Source organism: Sarcophilus harrisii, chromosome 3, assembly GCF_902635505.1.
Source record: "Sarcophilus harrisii chromosome 3, mSarHar1.11, whole genome shotgun sequence".
Taxonomy (NCBI): domain Eukaryota; kingdom Metazoa; phylum Chordata; class Mammalia; order Dasyuromorphia; family Dasyuridae; genus Sarcophilus; species Sarcophilus harrisii.
This window is the reverse complement of record NC_045428.1, coordinates 81,972,184-81,994,884: the sequence shown is the minus strand read 5'-3', so window position 1 is coordinate 81,994,884 and position 22,701 is coordinate 81,972,184. Positions and strand designations below refer to the sequence as shown.

General features: G+C 36.3%; 1 protein-coding gene across 1 annotated transcript in view; it reads left to right on the top strand.

Moving 5' to 3' along the window:
* The window catches only part of CDK15 (cyclin dependent kinase 15), a 104,407-nt gene extending 88,009 nt beyond the window's left edge, over positions 1 to 16,398 (top strand). Inside the window, exons 13-14 of the mRNA XM_031958320.1 lie at positions 10,343 to 10,486; positions 15,906 to 16,398. Coding sequence (XP_031814180.1) covers positions 10,343 to 10,452 — 110 coding nt within the window. The 3' untranslated portion in view covers positions 10,453 to 10,486; positions 15,906 to 16,398. The remainder of the gene's footprint in view (positions 1 to 10,342; positions 10,487 to 15,905) is intronic.
* Positions 16,399 to 22,701: the final 6,303 nt, after the last annotated feature.

Below are 22,701 nucleotides of genomic sequence, written 5' to 3'. Positions count from 1 at the left end.
ACAGATCCCAAACAGAGAAAGTGCCAGACAGCTTCTATGTCTTCCAAATTGCTACCCTCACAGAGAAGCTGGGTGCACACGTGCTTGTGCCCACCTGTGTGCAAGTATGTGCATGCGTGGCCTGGTGTGTGTATAAGCACATGCTCATTTGCCAGAGAGAGATGGAGACAGAGAAAATGAGGGAAAAAAAGACAGACAGAGAGAAGAAATGACAGAGACAGAGATAGACGGAAGGAAAAGGAGAGAGACAGTCATATAAAGAGAGATAAGGAGAGACAGAGGGAGAGAGAGCGAGAGAGAAATAGAGTAACAAACAGACTGAAGAAAATGGGTAGAGAGACAAAGACAGAGAAAAACAAAAATATAGACAGAGGGGGGAGAGAGAAAGACAGAGATAGAGAGAAAAATAGAGAAATAGATGGAAAGACAGAGACAGACAGAAAACAACAAAGGGAAAGGGTGAGAAACAGATATACAGAGAGAGATAGAGACAGTGACAGAAAGAAACAGAGACAGATTAACAGAGGGAGAGGGAGACAGTGACAGGCACAGAGAAAAACAGGGGCAGAGAGAGATGAAAGAAAGGAGAAACAAACAGACATAGAGAGACAGAGACACAAAGAGACAGACATAGAGAGAAAGAGAGGTACAAAGACAAGGAGAGACATAGAGAGAGACAGAGATAGGGAGAGACAGAGAAACAGAGACAAAGAGAGAGACAGAGAGAGAGAGAGAGGCAGAGAGAGAGAGAGAGAGAGAGAGAGAGAGAGAGAGAGAGAGAGAATATCTGCATTTCCCTTTCTGTTCACCCAGCCACAGAGCACAAATCTACTTTGACACTTTTAGAAAAATGAAAAGATGGAATCTCGAAGGAGCCTGCCTGTGCTGGGGGGGAGGAAAGGAGCGCTCACAGCGGGAGGGAAGTTGACTTTTCTTTATACATATAGGGGTTTTTCCATGCAGAGTTTAAATTATGCCTGATAAAAGGAGTTTCGTGGATGTTTCAGTTCTTTCAAACCCTCCTGGCTTCCTCCCAATTAAATGAGGTTTGTCAAAGCCACGGGGCTCTGCTGCTGCCTGAGAGGCCGACAAGCACTTCCTGCAGTGACATCTCAAATCCCCAAGGGAGGAGATGAAAGGGCTAGTGCCAAGAGAGAGAAAGAGAGGGAGAGAGAGAGAGAGAGACAGACAGACAGACAGACAGACAATCAGACAGACCGTCAGACAGACAGCTAGACAGAAACAGACAGTTGGAAAAAATGGGCACTGAGCCTAAGAAGTTAGAAAGGAAAAGCAAGTCCGGAAGAATTGAGCCTAAAAAGAGGAGCCTTTTAGATCACCTTGGCCCAATGTGCCCGTCTCTGGGGCAGGATTTCCGACCAAGGACACATTTGCTGCCAAGGGACAATTCCTTTTGCCTGGCACCATCATGCTATTTTTTTCGGTATCCATGATGTTTCACCTATATTAGTAGGTTCTTCTGTGGACAGTGAATTCTAACATGTTCCAAAGAAAGTGACACAGAGGGGAAGAAAATCAAAACCTTTCTTGGTTTGGTACTCAAGTGACACGCATAGGATGTCATAAGAATAGACACTCACATGCACTAAATGAGTCAACTGTCAGGAAGGTGCAAAGACTGCAGAGGTATTCACAGGTAATTCTGAACTCTCCACAGCCAGAACTGTGCAAGGTAGCTGTCCTCTACTGGGATGTTGGGATTACATCATTGGGGGGCTTAATTGTATCATTTTATTATTCTGGTTGCTACATTGACACAGTTGTCACTTTTAAATTTATTCTGTCCCCACTTTGTTCTGGAGAATGCCGGCTATTAGTTTCTGTCCTCTGAAGGAGAAAGTTAAAACATGAAGGCTGTGAATGGGAATGTATCAAAAGAAAAAAAAAAAAAAACCTAGTCTAAATCCCAGTGAAAAGGAGAAAAAAAAAACCTTGCCAAATTAAAGAATTGCTCTATTTTTCTATTTTCATTAAGCAGCCATGTTCTGAACTCTTTTTGCAATTTGCTGCAGTAAGTTTATATAGCCAGAGGACATTTTTTAGAGGTCACTTTCCATGAGAAAAAAAAAAAAATAAGAGGAGCCAAGAATTCCAGGATCAGTTCCTTTATCAAGAATGCATTTAAGAGGGTAAACATGAGCATGAGAATGGGCAAGAGGGTTGTAACTTTTGGTTTGCTCTGGCGTTTTCTTCTACTGAACTCTAGAACACCTGGAGAAACATTTGTTGAAGGAGAAATTATCTGTAGTCTCTCCAAAAAAGCATACAAGTTAAGGCTCTCTAATTACTTTTCCAGATGGCCTGGGTGGACTGTTCTTCCTACACAGACACCAGCTTATGGCCACACTCATAGTCTTCCAGGCTGAGGCAGCAGCTCAGGATGGCAGCTGTTGTAGCAACAGCCTAAAATTAGGTTCCCCACAAGTCTCTAATCTTAGCTTCAGGTTCAGGCTCTTCATTTAATTCCCTTTGCCCTCAGCATGAACTTGCACTTTGGGATAGAAGCATTCTTTAACGATTTGGGGGAGAGGAGGTTTGTGAGGGGTAGGGAGAGAGATGGGAAAGGGGAGAATAACCAAGCTTTTCCTTAAGGAAAAGGAATCTGTCCAGATTTGCAGGGAACAGTTCTTAGATCCCCAAGACTAATTTTGAAACATAGCCACTTTGGACCACAGATCCTGGTCCATAGGAGCATTAAAAAAATTGTGCAGTAAATACTATTTGGTTTCCAGTTCTGATTCTGTACCTTAGTCTTCAGAAGGCTGCTTTTCATTTTGGTGTGGTCCTATCTTGCCTATGATTTTCACAGCCTTCTCTCTAGCACCCTTTCTTCTTTGACCAAATCTATAGATTTTGGTCAAAGCGTCTTTCAGAGTGTCTCAGAAAAATGCTGAAGGGCTTAGAATTGTTTGATGGAGTCTAGATGGACATTCCTGAATAAGAGGTATATCTTTGCCAAATAGCTGTATGGATGGGTCCTCCAGAAGCCATATAATCCATGTATTATCAGGAGTATAAAGTTCTTCATTGTGCCAAACCCAGATTTCCCATGTGAGAATTACACTCTATATAATTCAATATGTCCCCAAAGTCTGAGTGCAATTTAAAGCTTTTAGCATCATAAAACTGCAGCAAGGTTTTGGGAATATTTTGTATTTCCTCTTATTCCACCCTCAGGGAAGAGAAACCTATCTAGTCCTTCTCTTCTTTTAATAGCACTTTTAACCTCTGCCTAAAAGAATGACTTCTCGGCTCTTGCATGTCATACTACTTTTAATATTTTCTACATATTTTTCCATTTTTTGATAGTAGCAGTATATTGCTGATTCATGTGCCACCATAACCCTTCATATCCTTTTTATGCCACATTTAGATAAAGTATTTACTAAGCTATTGTGATGTGCCAGGCACTTCTGCCACATTTAACATTATTCATCTCATGCTTAAAAACTTGCTTTATTTCTCCTTATCTATTCTTTTGAACACATATGTCTCTTCAAGTCCTTTCTGTTAATTGTGACACATTTCTTGATAGAGACATTTTATATTCTAATTTTACATTCATCCAACATGATGTCTTCCCATGGTCAGGAGTCCCAAGGTAATTGAGAACTCATCTCGAGAGCAGAGAAAGGTAGAAAACTCACTAGGTGATACTGAAAAAACATCCCTGAACCCAGCAATGGTTTCAAGGCATAGTATATCTCAAAGAACAAAGCACTAGATCAAGTCAAATACTTGTTCAAATACTATCTCAGATACTTACTACTTAGATGATGTTAGTCAAGTCTTCTAGTCCCTCTGAACCCCTAATCTCCTCATATGCAATAGGAATAACAACATTTGTCTCTCACAGAGTTACTGGGAGGATCAAATAAAAAAGTGTATGTAAAGTACTTTGTGTATGAGCTGTATCATTTCAGTGTGTAGATATATCACCACATTCTTCAATGTCCCCCTATTTTGACATTTTGATCTCTGAAATGTACTCTCTATCTCACTTTCCTACTCCCAAAGAAGTGACCTTCCATTTAGAATGTTGGGGCAAAAAATAAAGAGAGAGAAGATTCAGTATTATATGTCTATGTCCCCTACAAACTTAATATATGTGTTCTGTATTCCATCAAAGTCACTAATAAAAAACAGTAAGTAATAACTAAATCCCAAACCAGGCCTTGTGTGATACCCTCTGCACTTGCATGTATCAAAACAAATCTCAAAAGTGAAATCGTAAGTAAAACAACTATTTATGATATAGCTAAGATGTCTCTGTACAAGGACACCATACAAACTTTGAAGGAGAAGAGACATCAATTATAAACTCTTTAGGACTAGCATTTTTTAACTTTCTACCTTCAAATCTTCTTCATTTGTGTGGCTACTCTTCTGTATTGGACTGAAAGGAAGCTGTCTGCACAGAATGCACAGAATGAGCAAGAACTATATTCAGCCTTTGTCGAGATTAGTAGGGATGAAAAATCTCTTCCTGCCTCCAGTTTCTGTACCTCAATGAAAAAAAATGTGCTCTCTTTCCACATAGAAGTTAAAAAAAAATGCATGCATGCTTATTTATTCTTGGTTCTTAAAAACAGTTCGTTGAGTTTACATGCTCAGTCCTGAAACATGACTGCTCCTCCTCCCCCTTCAGACCCTCCACTTCTCCTTCAATTTCTAGGGCTTATTTTGTCTTCGAAAGGCATGTTTCTTAGTCTTACTTTATCCACAGCACAAAGCAAGAAGCATCCATAAACAAAGCAGAGTATGGTTCCATCTTTGTGCTTTTATACATTAGAGGGCCTGGTTTTCAGGGATCTTTTATTACTTGCTTCAAGAACTATACTTCACTGTTGTGGGGTTGAAAGAAACCCTCTTGGGAGGTATTATTTTCATCCCCTAGCTTTTAAGGTCTGATACAATAGAAAGCTCTGCCTCTGCAATCGGAGAGACTGTGTTCAAATAATACTTTCTACCTATCTGACCTTAAGTTCCTTGGACCTCAGTTTCTCCATCTGTAAAATGAGGGGAGTTGGACACAACAGCCAAGATCTCTTCCAGCTCTAGATCTGAATTCTCAGGATGTTTTTAAATCTTTTGGCTTTATAGTTGATTTCAGCAAAAGATCACAAGGCTGGTCAATGTCAGTAACTAGCCTTGAAAATTTATTGTACACATAATTGCATATATAGATATACACATATAATGCATATATAACATACACATTATATATAATATATATTTGCATGTGTATATACACATAATATACACACAACATATTTCATAATAGATATAATAAATAATGTTTCCGCTGTGAATACAGCTCATGAGTATCATATATACAAACATAAATATATATATATATATATATATATATATATATATAATATGCATGTGTATACATACACACATATACATAGATACATCCTGAAATACACTTGGAGGCAATGTGATACAGTGAAAAGAATATGTATGTGTGCATGTACATACACACATTTTGTTAAGTCATTTCAATTATGTCCGACTCTTTGTGACCCCACTTGGGGTTTTCTTGGCAGAGATACTGGAGTGGTTTGCCATTTCCTTCTCTAATTCATTTAACAGATGAGGAAACAGATGAGGCAGAGTTAAGTGACTTTCCCAAGATCATACAGCTTAGTAAGTGTCTCAGTTCAGATTTTTTTTCTCTTTTTAAAATTTTATTAAAGTTTTTTATTTACAAAACATATGGATGGGTAATTTTTCAATATTGACCCTTGTAAAACTTTCTGTTCCAACTTTTACCTTCCTTCCCCCCACCCCCTCACTTAGATGGCTGGTAGTCCAATATATGTTAAATCTAATATATATATACATATTTATACAGTTATCTTGCTGCACAAGAAAAATTGGATCAAGAAGGAAAAAAAAAACCTGAGAAAGGAACAAAATGTAAGCAAATATCATCCATTCATATTTGAACTCAGAAAGATGAGTCTTCCTTACTCTAGGACTAATGTTCTCTGCTGTGCTACCTACCTGACCTATATGCATATGTACATATGTAATATATGCATTTGTATTTTACACATATGTATATATTTATACACATATACATAGACATATATGCCTATATGTATTTGTGTGTATATATATATATATGTATATATATATAAACATATACATACACAGGAACATAGTTGGAGGCTGTGTAGTCTAGTGAAAAGAATGCTGGCTTTGAATATGAGTTCAAAATCATGACTGTGGGCAAAACTTAGACCTCTAGATTGCCTCTTTTAGCTTTAACCTATGACTCTGTAATGCGTTATGTATGTATGTATGTATGTATGTATGTGATCAGAACTTATATATTCCTTAAGTGGCTACAATATGTCCCTAATATATCTCTTTAACTTAAATTTTCACTATCTCATTCCTTTTCTTTTTAAATGAAAAATTGACAACTAAGAATCTTCGGTTGCTTGGAATTGGCTGGGGATATGTTACATGTACTATGGTTGCCAGGAAATGCTTAGGTTAGTCATATCTCTCAAGCACCGCAGGGTCTGTGTATTGGGATGGTCTGGAGAAGTTAGTATTAAAAGGAAGACCCAGAGCTTAATTTGGGGCTCCTAGGCAGAAGTGGAGTTAAACAATCCAGAAAAGAGAATTTTGGAGCCCCCTTTTCTCTTGGTTACCTGATTCTATATTACAGAGGCAACCAGGATCCTTGAAGTTATGAGGGAAAGAGCTTTAGGGTGGAGATCTTGTAGCTTCCCTTTCCACTGCCTCCTCTTAGGTCTCATTTCTTTCCCCAAATATTGTCCACAAGTTCTTCACTTATTCATCACTGCTTCCTATCTTTCCTCATCCTCCTCATGAATCTGGGAGGTATTATATTTATATACTTAATAAGCACCGGGGAATGTAGAAGAAATAGGCTGCTAGGGGTCACAGTAGATAATTCAGGAAGACATGCGTTCTAATTCAAACTTGAATACTTCCTAGCTATATGGTGCCAAGTAAGTCATTTAACCTTTATTTCAATTTCCTTCTCTATAAAATGGGAATAATAATAGCACCTCCTTCCCAGGATATCTGTGAGATTAAATTGAAACAGTATATGTGAAGTGCCATCAGTGCATCCACAAATACATCCAAGAATATCATCACCCACAGTGTCGGAAAGTTCCATTGCAGTTCTGGGTACATACAAACATCGCATGGATAAAGGAGATAGCAGAGAATACAAACGCCACTGGGTTCATTACATAACAACATAAAATATCCTAGAAGAGATATAAAAGTATTCTGAGGGGCAGCTATGTGGGCAGTGGATAGAGCACCAACCTTGAAGGCAAGAGGACCTGAGTTCAAATCTGACTTCAGACACTTAACACTTCCTAGCTGTGGGACCCTGGGCAAGTTGCTTAACTCCAATTGCCTTAGCAAAAAAAAAAAAAAAAAAAAAAAAGTATTCTGATCACATGCTTCTTTGAAACTTAAATTCTTAGCCTTTGTATAAGAAACACTTTGACTTTTTAACCCTCCCTGTTCAGTTAGGATTGTGTTACCTCTATTTTAAAAGAAGATACCAGAATTCTTTACTTTCTCTTAGCATGCAACCTTGAACTCAATAGGGCTCAGTTTCCACATCTTATATGATGATAATGTTTAAAATTTTCCCTCCTTTTCCCCCCAAATTACATTTTAAAAAAAATTCCCTCCCTCTCTACAAGGGAGGATGATGGGAGGATATTTATTTTAAAACCCTTTGAGCTCACTGAAAGAAAGTTTCTATATAATTTTGATGCTCTGGGGGGGGGGGGGGGAGAGGAGGGAACGAGAGGGGAAGGTAAATAGTCACTAATTAATTAAAAGAGGAAAGATCATCTTCTTTAATGGGAAGCTTGGATGATGTGCCCCCAGTCAGAGTCATAAGTGCGCTCCATGTTAGATAGCAACTCCAATTTAAAGCACTGTGTGATCCTCTGGGCTTTGAAGATGCAAACTCCATATACATACACATGAGCTAAAATTACAGAATAATCATCGGGCAGTGTGCATTCTGGAAAATTAAATGGGTTAAGCAACTCTGGCTGATATTTGTTGATGCCTGTGAGCGATACAGGCACCACATGACTAGGGAAATTACAAGACTTTTTTTTGAATACTGTTTAACTTCCATTTGCTTCCGAGTTTTTGCTAACCCGCGCTTGCTCCTCCTCAAGGCTGTTCAAGGCAAGTGAGAGATTTGATTATCTTGTTTCCGGTGAAAGGTTATTTAGATCCTCAATCCCATTAAGTCACTTTCCGCACTTCAGTCCAATGAGCCTTCACCTGGTTATCAGCAGGGAGGAGGAGTAAATGGAGACACAGAGATCTCAGATTTCTAAGGAACAAAAGTTAAAGTGAAGTTTGAAAGGAGGTGACAGCAAGCAGCCATGAGCTTAGGAACTCAATTAGGCTGAAAGACAACTATCTCATTATCTCTCCCCCAAATGATCCAAATACATAAGAATATAAAATTTTAAAATAAACTCTTTCTATTGACTGTCTAGATGACTGAATTTCCCCTCTCGGTTTTTTTTTTAAATACCCACTTTCGTATTTATTTATTCTAAGCGCGAAGCAGCTGCGATAATTATACTGTCAGATTCAGTAAGTTAATGAGGAGTCACTCGAGTGGAAGGTTTTGCATTTGTGAGATTGCTGAAGGAGAGCAGGTTTATGCCTCGCCTCCAAAGCGGTTTTCTTTCTTTCTTTCTTTTTTTCTTTTTTTTCCCTTTCTCTACCGGGTGGGAAGGAGAGTGCGGCAGCCCACAGACGGATTGGAATCCTTTTGATTAACTAGCTGCTTTCCCACTGCTGTTCTGCCAGATAATGGTTTGCTGTCTCTCTCGCTCTCCCTTTTTTTCATTGCAACCATAAGTGAGCTTTTTAAGGAGAGGGAAGCCTAAGAAGGGGAGAAAATGCCCCTCCCACTAGCCCAAAAGGCAAAAGAGACCCTTTCTTGCAGGCAGAAGTTTGTAAGGGAATTTGGACTCCAGTTGATTAGAGAGAGAGTTATCTGTGAAGTTGACATACTGTTTATTTTAGCTAGGCAACCCGATGTCTCCCTTCTCCAGCTTTGCAGAGATGAAATTCCATACCAGAGGGGAGGGGGCACCAGCTACCCAGTGCAGGATTCTAGGTAGAGTGGAAGCTAATTCAGAGTGTGAATTTCCCTCTTTTTTTTAAATTGACTACTACTAAGTTTCACTAAGTAATGTTATTAAAATATTTCTTGCTTCCCCTCCTTATAAAGTGTCATTCTCTTGCAATTATTTATTTGTTGAGGGCTAATAAGGTTAGAGTTGCTCAGATTTGTAGAGGTTTTTATCCTGTAAAAATACATACCGCTAGGGAAATTCTCCAGTCAGGGTTTGAAGTTGTTCCTGACCCTGGTTAAGTAGGTAGCAATAACCTGTCTGGAATGCTTTTTTTCTATTAATATAGGGTTTTCTACCTCCTGTTCATCTCAGCCTTAAGAAGTCAAGTGGTGAGCCCTTAAAAATATAGACTCTTGGAATAGAGAGGGCCTGGCACACCATACCTAGCTTTAAAAACAAAACAAATCCAAAATATAAAAAATATGAACTCACAGAACAGATACACCAGAGAGGGAAAGACACTATTTACATTACAAAAGAACTCTTTGCTTCACCAAAAGATGCACCTTAGGAGATTCCCTTGAACATTGAAATCCTTTAGTATATCCAACATATAATCTATAAATATTACAATAAACATTTATATTTATTATATAAACATAACATTATTCATAAATATTAATTTATCTAATAAATATACGTAACTTTTATTATACTTTGTTATATTTTTATTAAGTATTCAACTTTTAAAATTTTTTCAATGGTATTTTATTTTCCAAATACATGTAAAGATAGTTTTCAACATTTGGTTTGTGTTCCAAATTTTCCTCCTTCCTTCTCTTCCCTCTCCCACCTCAAAGACAGCAAGTGTATGATATAGGTTAAATATCACTATATAGGTTAAATATATTTCTATATTTGTCATGTTGAATACAATCAACTTTTTGAGAAATCATAAGTACCATCTGACATGTACTATGAGTATAACGAGCATAATGACTAGATATTCATTGATTGAAAACAAGAGAGATATTCCTGTATTGGCATAATTTATTGATAAGTTCAGCTTATTCTTGACATATCTTCAAGTGATGTAATATTACAATGTATAAAAAATACACTAAACAAACCTTCAAGAATTCATCCTTGTGTGTTTTTTCTCTTTCCTCCCTTTCCCCCTTACACCTCTTCCATAGCCGAGTCTTTATTTACAGTTCCAGGAGTGAGACTTAAACCCGAAATCTGCAACCTCTTTGCCTCCTACCAGAGAAGTCATCACACCAATCGATTTAGCAAGTGTTGGTGACAAGAGAATAAAGAAGAATCACTAATCCTTCCAGGTAATAGATCTCTGGGCAACTCTTTTCATTATAAGCAAAATTGAAATATAAATGTCTGTGCATTATTTTGCACTCAAAGCTTCCTTGTTTCTTTTCTAGTCATTCACTACTGATGACTTATTTGACAGCTAAGGAAGTAAAGGTTGGGGAATCATATTAGGAATCATAGGATTTGAGAGTCAGACCTCAGTTTCCCATCTGTAACATAAAGTGGTTTGATCAATGATTCACACAAAAAGTGGCGCGATTGGTATTTAAACCTAGCTCTTTTAACTTCAAGTCTCACTTCCCTTTCCTATAAATCTGGAGATATGTGCGAACTGTTTGCCCCATTCCTAAAGAAGATGCAGAAGATTCAAAAAGCAGTGTTTACCCCTGGACTTTGGGATTGTTCATCCACGTGTTCCCACCAAAGTAGTAGGATTGACTTTGCTTTATTCCCAAATTGGGGTGCTCTGCGTCTTTGACAAGTGATACTTAAGCACCTAGGAGAAGGGAGGTACTTATCCACTTCTGCTCTTTTTATCTCTCTTCTTTCCTGGCACACAGTAAGCTCTTAATAAATGCTTGTTGAATTGGATCTAATTGAATTGTCTATGTTCCACCAAAGGAATGTAAGACTCAGGATAAATAATGAATGAACAAACACAAAATAAGTGATCATTTGGAATAGAGACAGTAACAAAAACAGCAAGACTAAGGATACATTCAGCAGAACTGGCAAGGGAGATAATGAGTTATCATGGAGATACCACCTCTGCCACGGTCTTGAAACTATTATCATCTTTTTGAGCTGCAGGTAGAAAAGTAAAGGAATGTGGGGAAAGGGAGACCACTAGGGACATAGACTATCCCCATGAGCTTATAGCATTGCTGACTAGTAGGCAACTACAAAGACAGAGCTGAAAAATACTTTTCAAAACTACTCAAACCAGGTTTAAGAATAGCAAGAGGAGATGTCTTTGCCCTGACTTTTCCTCCATGCTTGGACAAACATTCTCTTCGTCTCTCTTTATAAAATCCCTAGTCTCTCTACAGAACACAGCTCAATTATTACCCTGGGTGAGAGGCCTTTTCTGTCCCTCACAGCTGCTGCTGTCCTTCCTCTAAACCATCTGAATGATATTTTATATATACCTACTTGTTTACGTGTTAGTTAGAATGTCTCCTCTATTAAAATATAAGCTCTCCCATCAATTGGAAAATGGCTAAATAAGTTATGGTATATGAATGTTATAGAATATTATTGTTCTGTAAGAAATGACCCACAGGATGATTTCAGAGATGCCTGAAGAGACTTACACGAACTGATGCTGAGTGAAATGAGCAGAACCAGGAGATACATACAACAACAAGATTATACAGTGATCAGTTCTGATGGACTTGGCACCTCTCAACAGTGAGATGATTCAAACCTGCTGCCATTGGTCAGTGGTGAAGAGAGCCATCTACACCCAGAGAGAGGACTGTGGGAGCTGAGTGTGGACCACAACATAGTATTTTCACTCTTTGTTGTTGTTTGCTTACATTTCATTTTGCTTCTCTTTTTTTTCTGGTTTGATTTGATTTTTCTTGTGCGACAAGATAATTGAATAAATATGTATCCATATATTGGATTTAACATAAAAAACAATGATTACTTTAAAAAAAGAATATAAGCTCTTTGAAGACAGGGATGCTTCACTTTTGCCATGGGGCCCCCACTGCTACCACAGTAGTAATCAAGAACTTAATAAACACCTATTTGCTTGAACACAACAGAATGCTATTCAAAAAAAAATGGGTTAAACTGGTTCTTCTATCCTGGACTCATTCAATGTCACCATACATTTTACTTATTAAGCTGACATTTTAAGAACCCTATCTCTTAGGGCAGCCATCTTTGGCAGTTTACCAGGTTAATCAAATATGACTTCTGAATCCTTGTACCCAAAACTAATTCTTGAGTGATCTGAATAAAGATCTGAAATAATTCCATGCTGTGGGAAAGATGTTCAATTCCTAAATGGCCCATGAGTTTACCTCCCTTAGCCCTGGAGCTCTGATTTTAGTTGCACCTATCTCTTATTAAATATTTCCAATGCTGGATCTTTCCCTTGCTATCCTTCATAATTTGTTTCCTAGGCTGATATTGGGTCTTAGGGAAAGCATGAGATTATTGAACTGTTTGGGGTGTAGGGGAGATTTAATTGTTTCAAAAGCTGTCATGACCACAAGCTTGTTATATTATCCTTCACTGATACACTGAACAAAGGATCATTATCCATAAGCTGGGATCTCTCCTATTAAACCTCAGAGGACCATAGAGAGGCAGGATAAGTGTCTAGATTAGTTCCATGTTATTACTGAGTATTAATATTTAGCCAGAATAGAAATAACATTGTTATTGCCATTGTCATTACCAGTCTGAGACCTTCTTGACTACGTGTCTCTGAGGATGCTGCCTTCCTAGAATGATGCCATTTCGTGCTACCTGTATTGCCGAGGTGGTCCTGTGTTATCAAATGGCAAATTCAACTGCATCCCAAGAAGCTTGTGAAAATCATCCTTCAGAAAATTGCTTGAAAGAAATTGTATACTGCAAGTACTTCTCAATATCCGGGCATCTAGCTATAAAAAGCCCTGGAGGTGGACCATTATCATGAATAATAAATATCTTTGTATAGGCTTAAAGCATCATTTCATCTTATTGTCACAACTCTAGGAAATAGTGAGGAAGGGAGTAATCATCCTTAATTTACAGATGTAGAAACTGAGGCCCTGAGGAAGTTTTTTTGCCTGATGTTACAGCTTTTTAGGAATGGTGTTCTTTCCCCTAACTGCAAATGATTCTGTTTTTAATACCCAAGATTTATAAAGTTGAAGAAGGAATAATAACAAATATGCATAATCTATTTGTCCAGGAATTTAAGTAATAATATTCAAAAATAGAGATGAAAAAGAAAATAATGAATGAAGCTGAACCCTGTAAGCTGAATTGCCCCCAATATTCTCATTGGCACCCAGGAAAAAAAATCTTGCTCATTGGATAATAGAATTAGTTTGTCAAATACCATCTAATCTACCTCCATTTTCCAGAGAAGAAAAGAAAGTTAAATAATACGATTGAGGCAGAATTTGAATTCTGGTCTTCTGAGTCTACCAAAGATAGTTATTCTTTTTTGGCTTGGAATTCCTAAAAAAATATTTAATGATAGTTTTTTATTCCCAAAATACATGCAAAGATAGTTTTCAACATTTACTCTTGCAAAACTTTGTGTTTCAAATTTTTCTCCCTCTTTTCCTCTACCCCCTCCCCAAGATAGCAAGTAATCCAATATAGGTTAAACATATGCAATTCTTCTAAACATATTTCACATTTATCATTCTGTACCCAGAAATAATCAGATCAAAAAGGAAAAAATAAGAAAAAAACAAATAAACAACAACAAAGGGTGAAAATATGATGTTGTGGATCCACATTCAGTCCCCATATGTCCTCCTTCTGGATGCAGATGTCTCCATCACAAGTTTATTGAAACTGGACTGAATCACCTCATTGTTGAAAAAAGCCAAGTCCATCCTAGTTGATCATCACATAATATTTTGTTGCTATGTACAATGTTCTCTTGGTTCTACTCACTTTACTTAGCATCAGTTCATATAAGTATCTCCAGGGCTTTCTAAGATCATCTCGCTGATTTTTTCTTATAGGACAATAAATTCCATAACATTCAAATACTATAACTTATTCAATCATTCCCCAACTGATGGGCATCTACTCAGCTTCCAGTTTCTTGCAACTACAAAAAGGCCTGCTATAAACATTTTTGCGCATGTGGATCCTTTTCCCCTTTTTTGTGATCTCTTTGGGACAGACCCAGTAGAGCTACTGTTGGATCAAAGAGGATACACAGATTTTATAGCCTTTTGGGCATAGTTCCAAATTGTTCTCCAGAATGATTGGATGAGTTCACAGTTCCACCAACAATGTATTAGTGTCCCAGTTTTTCCACATCTGCCCAACATTTATCATTATTTTTTTCCTGCATTTCTCTGATCAATAGTGATTGAGAGCATTTTTTGTATGATTAGATGTGACTTTAATTTCTGAAAATTGTTCATATCCAAAGATTGTTTATTCTAAGTGGAAATTACCAGTTTCTTTAAAAAGTTAAATGTATGCTAAATTTTGATTACAACATCTGAGAACAAATTTTAACCTGTTTTGAGAGTTACGGTTTTTTATGTCCAATGCATTAATCAACAGGGATTTATTAAGTGCCTGTTACCTATGGGCAGCTAAGTGACAGTGGATAGAGTGTTGAGCCTGGAATCAGAAAGACTTATCCTCTTGAATTCTAGCTGTGTGTCCTTGGCAAGTAACTTTACCCTGTTTGCTGCAGTTTCTGGAGTGGAGAAAGAACTAGAAGGAACTAAAAAACCATTCTAGCATCTTTGCCAAGAAAACCTCAAATGGAGTCACAAAGAGCCAGATGAGACTGAAATGATTGAATAACAACATATACCAAGTACTGTAACATAAAACCAGAACTGAAACAACTCTTGTCTTCAGCACACTTACATTCTAAAATTTAATAAGGGAGGCAATAGCCCTATATGTAGGCATGTAGAAAATGAGAAACCGGTGGTTTGAAGGTAGGGCACCAGTAGCTGGGAGGTAAAGGAAAGACACCTTGTACAAGATGGCACCTGAGCTGAGTTCTGAAGGGAGATAGTATTTTACAAGCAGAGCTCAAGAGGGACTTTGGTCCAAGTATGGTGGACAAATAGAACAGAGAAATTTCTTATTACTATTTTCATTAATGGAAGTGAATTTGGGATAACTAAGTGAAACTTTTCAACCCTATCTTTGTAGTTGTCTACTAACCAACAATGCTTAAGCTTAAGGGAAGAGTTTGTGTTTCTAGTGATTCTTTTTTGTTTTTATTGTCTTATCTGCAGCCCAAGTATACCACAATAGTCTGAAGACTATGGGAAAAGAGGTTCTCCAACGATAATTCATTATCTTTTTTCTCAGTTTTGCTGAGTGGATTCTTAGCCTTGCTGCTTTTCTTAGTTCACTATTCTAAATGATCATTTTGCATTTGTTCATTCCTTCATTATGTAACCTAGCTTGTGTTCTTTCCTCAGATTTCAGCCTTGTTTGATAGGTTGCCTCTACTCTTGTCCCTAGATTTACGTAGGGCATATTTTAAATATTCCCTCTTACAAGCAAACCAACAGCGCAGAAAGTGCTCAGATTTTTAGTTGGAAATACATAAAGAAATCAAGGGGATTACTGCTGCTAGCTGTTTGTTTATCATTTAATAATTCCAAAGCATTTTTCAGTTTCTGATTGGTTCAGTGATCAACACAGATTAGGATAGTCTGGGAACTAGGCCTTCTGAATAATCCCCTCCATTTTATCATCTAATAGAGAGATCCCTGGACCAGAAGATCGATTTCCCAACAGGACAGATGGGAGACTGACAATTGAAAGAATGTAGAAATTGAGCTGGTCCTGTCACTCCTGGAGCCTGCCTACAATCTCCCTTGACAAAAGCTCCTGTGGCAAGGAGAGGATTAATCTAAAGTTTAGTGAAGTCTCCAGGGAAGATGATTTCTTGGATAAAGTTGTCAACAAAAGGAATTGCTTAAGACTATTTGTTATAGGTTCCTAGAGGGTGCTTCTACCATCACTAACAGGATTATTGGAATACTGGTTATATCCCTCCCCCTTCGTCTGCCACCCCCACCCCTAACCCCAATTCCATTTGGGACTTGCATTGTGGACCTTCTGGTTTGAATTGAATTTCAAACCACTTTCTTGTTCTGAATCCTAAATGACTGTGAGATGAGAGATGAGAAGCAAGAGAGATGGAGAACTCAAGTTCTGATTTTGATAATAAAAAGCATTATATAATCAGAAGCACATATCTTTTTTAAAAAAAAACATTATTTATTTATTTAAAAGATTCTTTTCTTTTTAAATTTTGAGTTTCAAATTCTCAGACTCTCTCATATCCCCTCCCCCACCTACTGAAAAGGCAAACAATATTATACATGTGAATTATACATTATAAATATATAAACAATTAATTATACATGTGAAACCATGCAAAACATATTTCCATATTAGCCATATTTTTTAAAAAGCAAGAAAAATAAATTGAGACAACTGCACATCTAGAGGTGGATAGCATTTTTCATTAGGAATCCTTTGGTAATTATCTTGAATCATTGTATAGATCAGGGTAGTCAAGTCTTTCCCAGTTGATTATCATTACACATAGCTTTTACTGTGTATATTCATCTCCCAGTTTTTCTCACCTCATTTTGTTATCAGTTCATATGGAATTATTAAGTGGTAAGCAAGCAGCCAGTAGCAGAAATCCCCTTGATTTTTCTATGTATTTACACCTAAACTTACCATGTTTTTCTTAAATTACCCTCTCATTATTTCTTATAGCACGATAATACTCCATCACAATTATATGCCACAACTTGTTCATTCTCCAAATGATGAATATCCCCTCAAGTTCTAATTTTTTGCCACCACAAAAAGAACTACTACAATATTTTTTTTGTATAAGTCCTTTTCCTTTGATCTTTTTCTGATATAGACCTAGTAGTGAAGGAAAAATGCATTTCAAAGAAATAACAAAAGCTAATTTCTACCATTAGTTATTAAACCATAAAAAATAAATGAAATGAGAACTCTCAGTTAACATTTCAATACCATTTTAAACATTGGTTATCTGATTAAATGAATGATGTTGTATTGGAAAGAAGTAACTAATGGCATCCTGAAGACCCCATCTTTGGTCCTATCATGTTCATTTTTATCAACATATTAGAAAAACACATATAAAACATTCTTATAAAAATTTTAGTTAACACAAAGTTGGGAAAATTTTCTAATATGACATATGACAGAATTGAAATTCACTAAGATTCCAATAGTATGAAAAAATAGGCAAAAATTAGCAGTATAAAATTGAAAAAAAAGTATAAACTCCTATAATTGAATTCAAAACAACAACAAAACAAGTTGTTGGAAAATGTCCCCCCACACACACACAATGAACATGTATTCCAGTCATTACAGTAAAAGTGGAACCATTATTTCCTTCAACTTTTTAGACTTGTCTTGCAAGTATAAAATGGAGAAAACTCAGCTTAACAATAATTCCTGCTAAAGAGATTTAGAGTTTTTGTTGACCACAAGCCCAACATGGGTCAACTTGATAATAAGATCACTCAAAATGCTAATGTACTCATAGGCTACATGGCTAGAGGTCTATATTGTTTAAACTGAGGGAAATAATGGTTCCACTTATACTGTAATGATTGGACTACATCTGATGTATCATGTTCATTGTGTGTGTATGTGTGTGGGACATTTTTTAAAGGACATTGACAACCCAGAGAGTAAACAGAATTTTGAAAAGTTAGGAAACCATGTCATATGAAAACTTTCTGAAGGAACTGGGAATGTTTAGCCTGGATAAAGGAAGACTTAGAAGGAATGTAGTAGCTCTGTTCAAATCTTTGAAAGTCATATGGGAAAGGATTAGATTTATTCTGTGTAGCTCCAGGGGAGCAGAACTAGGACTAAATAGTAAATAAGCCAAGAAGGTAGATTTTTAGCTCAATTTAAAGAAGGAAGAATGTTTCATGGAGAGAGGAGGAGGGTAGATTTGTGATCCCAAGTCAGGCAACTCCCCCCACGGATGCAGGCTAGCAACTCATATGTAACTAGTAGAGTTTCCTGGAACATTGAGAAGTCAAGTGACTTCCCTACTCTCACATAACTAATAAATGCATCACAGGCAGGATTTAAGTCTGTCTTCTTGGTTATTATAACATGTTTTCTCCCATATTGCTTCTAAAAAAGACTTGTCTAAAAATGAATAGGATGCTTTTTTTAAGGTCCTTATTCAAACAGAATCTAGAGGACCAATTACCAGGGATGGCACAGAGGCAATCTCTTCCCTGATTGGGAAATTGGGGTAGGAACTAACATTCTAGGATTTAGTGGAAAGTTTCACATTTTCTAAAATATTGCTTACCAAGAGACTTAGAAGGAAGATAAAACTTTGAATTATGATGAAATCTCTGTCCTGATTGGGAGGTGAACTAGGAGCCTAACATTCAATAATTTAGTGGGAAAATTTCACATTTTCTAAAATGTTGTTTACCAAGAGACCCAGAGGGAAAACCAAAAATTATGATAAAATCTCAATTGGGATAAACTTTATTGCATTAAAATGGCAAGAATTGACAATTTAACTAATTTATATAAAGCAAATGTATTCTTTTTGAATTTTGATGTGACAAAAGGTGATTATGTTCCTCCATTTCCCCTTTATTTATTAATTAGATTTTCCAATAAAACTTTATAAGAGTACATAAGAGATTCATAAAAGTCATTCAGATCTTTATTCCTTTTCATTTCAAAAAAGTAGTATCAAGATTAATACAGTGATATACAGCAAAGAAAACCAAACTAAAACATAATACCTTTAGATTTTTTTGTACTTTAAGCTGGAGAGAAAATTTAACTATCAATAGTGAATATGTGTTTTTGGATTTGATATCTTAGGTTTCTTTGAGGAGCCTGAGAAAATGAATCCTCTGACTTTGTAAGAGCCTACAGTCCTGTCTTCTAACATCTGTCAATATTGTTGGAGTTTTTGCCAATATTGTTTAATATTTTAATCTAATGCCTCCATTAGAGTTGCAAAAGAAGCGCTCTCTTCTTAATATTGGCTATTCCTATGGATTTTGCTATTGTCTACACACAACCCACTCCTGGGCAATACCTGTTCCATAAGTAATTCTTTTGGTTAGGAATAAATGGTACCAAAGAATTCAGGATCACATTTGAACCATTTTCAAAAGGAACATGAATGCATCATGTTAATTCTTTCTTTTTTTTTTTTTTTTTTTTTTTTTTACTGCTTTTGTCAACTTTGGTATTTAACCACTTCAGGTAATTTTATTTTTTCCATCTTCATCTCTAGCCTCATTCATATTTCTTCCTTATATCCCAGTTCTTTGTCCCCAAGTCATCATACTAGATTGTGGGTTAACTTGTAGTCCCCAGTAATGTTTGCCCTTTCTTGGTGGTGTAGATTTAATGTGTTCTGCTGATGGATTCCTTTGTTGCAACAGTGACGTCTACTAACTGAACTGATAAGAGCCTTTCCTAAGAAAATCCAGACCATAGATCAACACTAAATAGTCCTCAGATCCCAAGAGGGAATCAAAATCAACATGTTTTAGAGAATGATTCAATGCCAGGGTTAAAAGAAAAGGGGGGAGGGGAATTCAAGGACCAAGGGAAAAAAAAACTTGAAGACCTCAGTGGAGGTTAAATATTAGATAGAAATGTAGCTGTCATCCATGTTTAACATTTTGTAAAAGTTAAATATTTTGTTACCAACAAAGTCCAACAACAAGAGATAGACTGGAAAAATAGACTTAGGAGTCATCCCCTCAGAGGTGATCATTGAAGCCATAGGAACAAATGAGATCACTGAAGAAGAATGCAAAAATAGAAAGTCTTAAGATGAAACTTAAAGAACACCCATATTTAGGGCGTAGGAAGAAGAACAGAGAAGAGGATTTAGAGAGTCAGAACATCCAGAGAAGTTTCCAAGTGGAAAGGACAGTCAGCTGCATCAAAAGTTGCAAAGAAGTTGAGGAAAAGTCACATTAGGGGAAAAAACCATTCTCCTGGAAGAGATAAAAGAGGAGGGAGAAGAATAAAGATAATATAGCTAGATGGATTAGGGAATGATTCATTTCAATTGACATAATCTAGGAACAAGTCAAGGCATAAGATTCTCATAAGACTCAATCAGCTATTATATATTTATTAAGCACCCACTATGTGCCTGACTCTGTAATAAATTCTAAGAATGATGGTTCATTGGCCAGCCTAAGGATCAGAGAACTATTGGGGCTTAGGAGAAGAGAGTTTCTTCTTCTAAAAAAAAAGTTAGCTAGCTTCATCTAGCTTCAAGAGATGAACTCCAGATTAAATAAAGATTTAAAAATTAAATTAAAAATTTTTTAATTGCCTATTATATTCAAAGCATTGTAGTGGGCATTGGGGATTCAAGGGCCAAAAAACAATCCTGGCCCTTCAGGAATTTTTATTCTGTTCTTCAAGGTTGAGACAGAAGGGAAAAGAGAAGAGTGTTGCTGTTAAGGAACAATTCTCTTTACTATCACTCGTTTTCCCCAAGACCATAGCAAGTATCTAGCACCAGTTTGGTGGAACTTAAATTAGCAGTGCAGGGAGCAAAGTTCTTTGCCTCTTACTTCATAGCAAACAGAACTAAAGGTAACAGATATAAATTTTTAAAAGATCAAATACCTCTCTTTTTTATTCAATTCCATTTTTATAACATACATATGAGGTGTAATAATTGCATTGATTATCAATGGTTTTTTTTTTTTTTTTTTTTTTTGTCTTTAAAAAAGCAAACAAACCCACGTTTGGGATTTCTTAGTTTTAAGCAAGAAACCATGTATCTGTCCGCTTGCTATATTCCAGGAAAATTAGAAAGATTGAATAAAAACCAGACACAACACCAGCAGTAGCAGTAGTGGGCAGCACACCTTTATAAAATTTATAACCAAAAAAGGTAGCTGGAGAAAGTAGATGAAAGACCTGACTTGGGTCATGTGACAGGTGTCACTTGAGTGATGATATTGGGGCCAAAGATAAAAGCGCTTTTTTTCTGGTCATGTGACACAGCTTCATTATTCTCCCAGCAGGGGGTGAGAAAGTCGGAATGCCATTTTTACTTACTTATTTTATTTATTTATTTGTGGATTTTTCCCCCTCTTATTCTGTGATAATGAGAAAATGTTTAAACTCCCATCTCTGTGTTTAAACACTCCTTCCTGATGACAGCAGCGGGATACCCCTTGATCAAATGTCAGATTGGAAAGTGCAATTTTTCTGGAAGGTAAACAGCATGTTAGCCCGTTGGAAATAATTTTCTGTTTATTGGAAACTGTGAGCTCAGGAGTGATGGAGTCTTGTGACAGTATTTGACAAGTAAAGAATAGGAAACAAGTTCAGAAAATACTTTTTATGATATGCCTCTGACAATAAGGTCTTAACCATTTTTATAGTATTGCACTTTTTAAAAGTTAGTTAGAAATAAGCAAGAAACTTTAATAATAGTTTCACATACTAATCAATTCACAAATTATATCAATTATAATCAATATAGAATATCGATTAAAACTTCTCATAAACAAGATTATCTATTGTAATGATCTAATAAGCTCTCTGATAGTAAGAAGATGGGATTCTTTTAATCCTATGGGGAAAAAAAAACCTTGAAGACCTCAGTAGACCAGGATATTAAATAGAAATGTAGCTGTCAGCCATGTTTAACATTTTGTAAAAGTTAAATATTTTGTTATCAACAAAGTCCAGCAACAAGAGATAGAAAGAGAAATCCCATTTAAAATAACTGTAGATAATATAAAACATTTGGGAGTCTACCTGCCAAAACAAACTGAGGAATTAGATGTACACAATTACAAAGCACTTTCCATACAAATAAAGTTATATCTAAAGAATTGGAAGAATAGCAAGTGCTCATAGATAGGCCAAACTAATATAATAAAAAGGACAATTCTACCTAAATTAATCTACTTATTTAGTATTATACCAATTACACTGCCAAGAGATTACTTTATAGAGCTAGAAAAAATAACAAAATTCATCTGGAAGAACAAAAGGTCAAGAATTTCAGGGAAATTGACAAAAAAATGCAAACAAAAGTGGCTTACCTGTACCAGACCTAAGACTATATTATAAAGAGGTGGTCATCAAAACCATTTACCACTAGTTAAGAAATAGAGTAGCATATTAATGGAATAGGTTAGCTTCACAAGACACAATAGTCAGTGACTACAATAATCTAGTAGATAAGCCCAGCAAATTCTATGATAAGAACTCACTATTTGAGAAAAATTGCTTTTAAAAAATTGGGAAATAGAATGACAGAAACTAGGCATTGACCAGCATTTAACACTCTATACCAAGATAAAATCAAAATGAGTTCTTCATTTGGATATAAAAGGTGATACTAAAAGCAAATTCGGAGAACAAGGGATAGCCTACCTCTCAGACATATGGAGAAGAGAGAAATTTATAGTCAAAGAAGGACTAGAGAACATTATATAATGCAAAATGAATA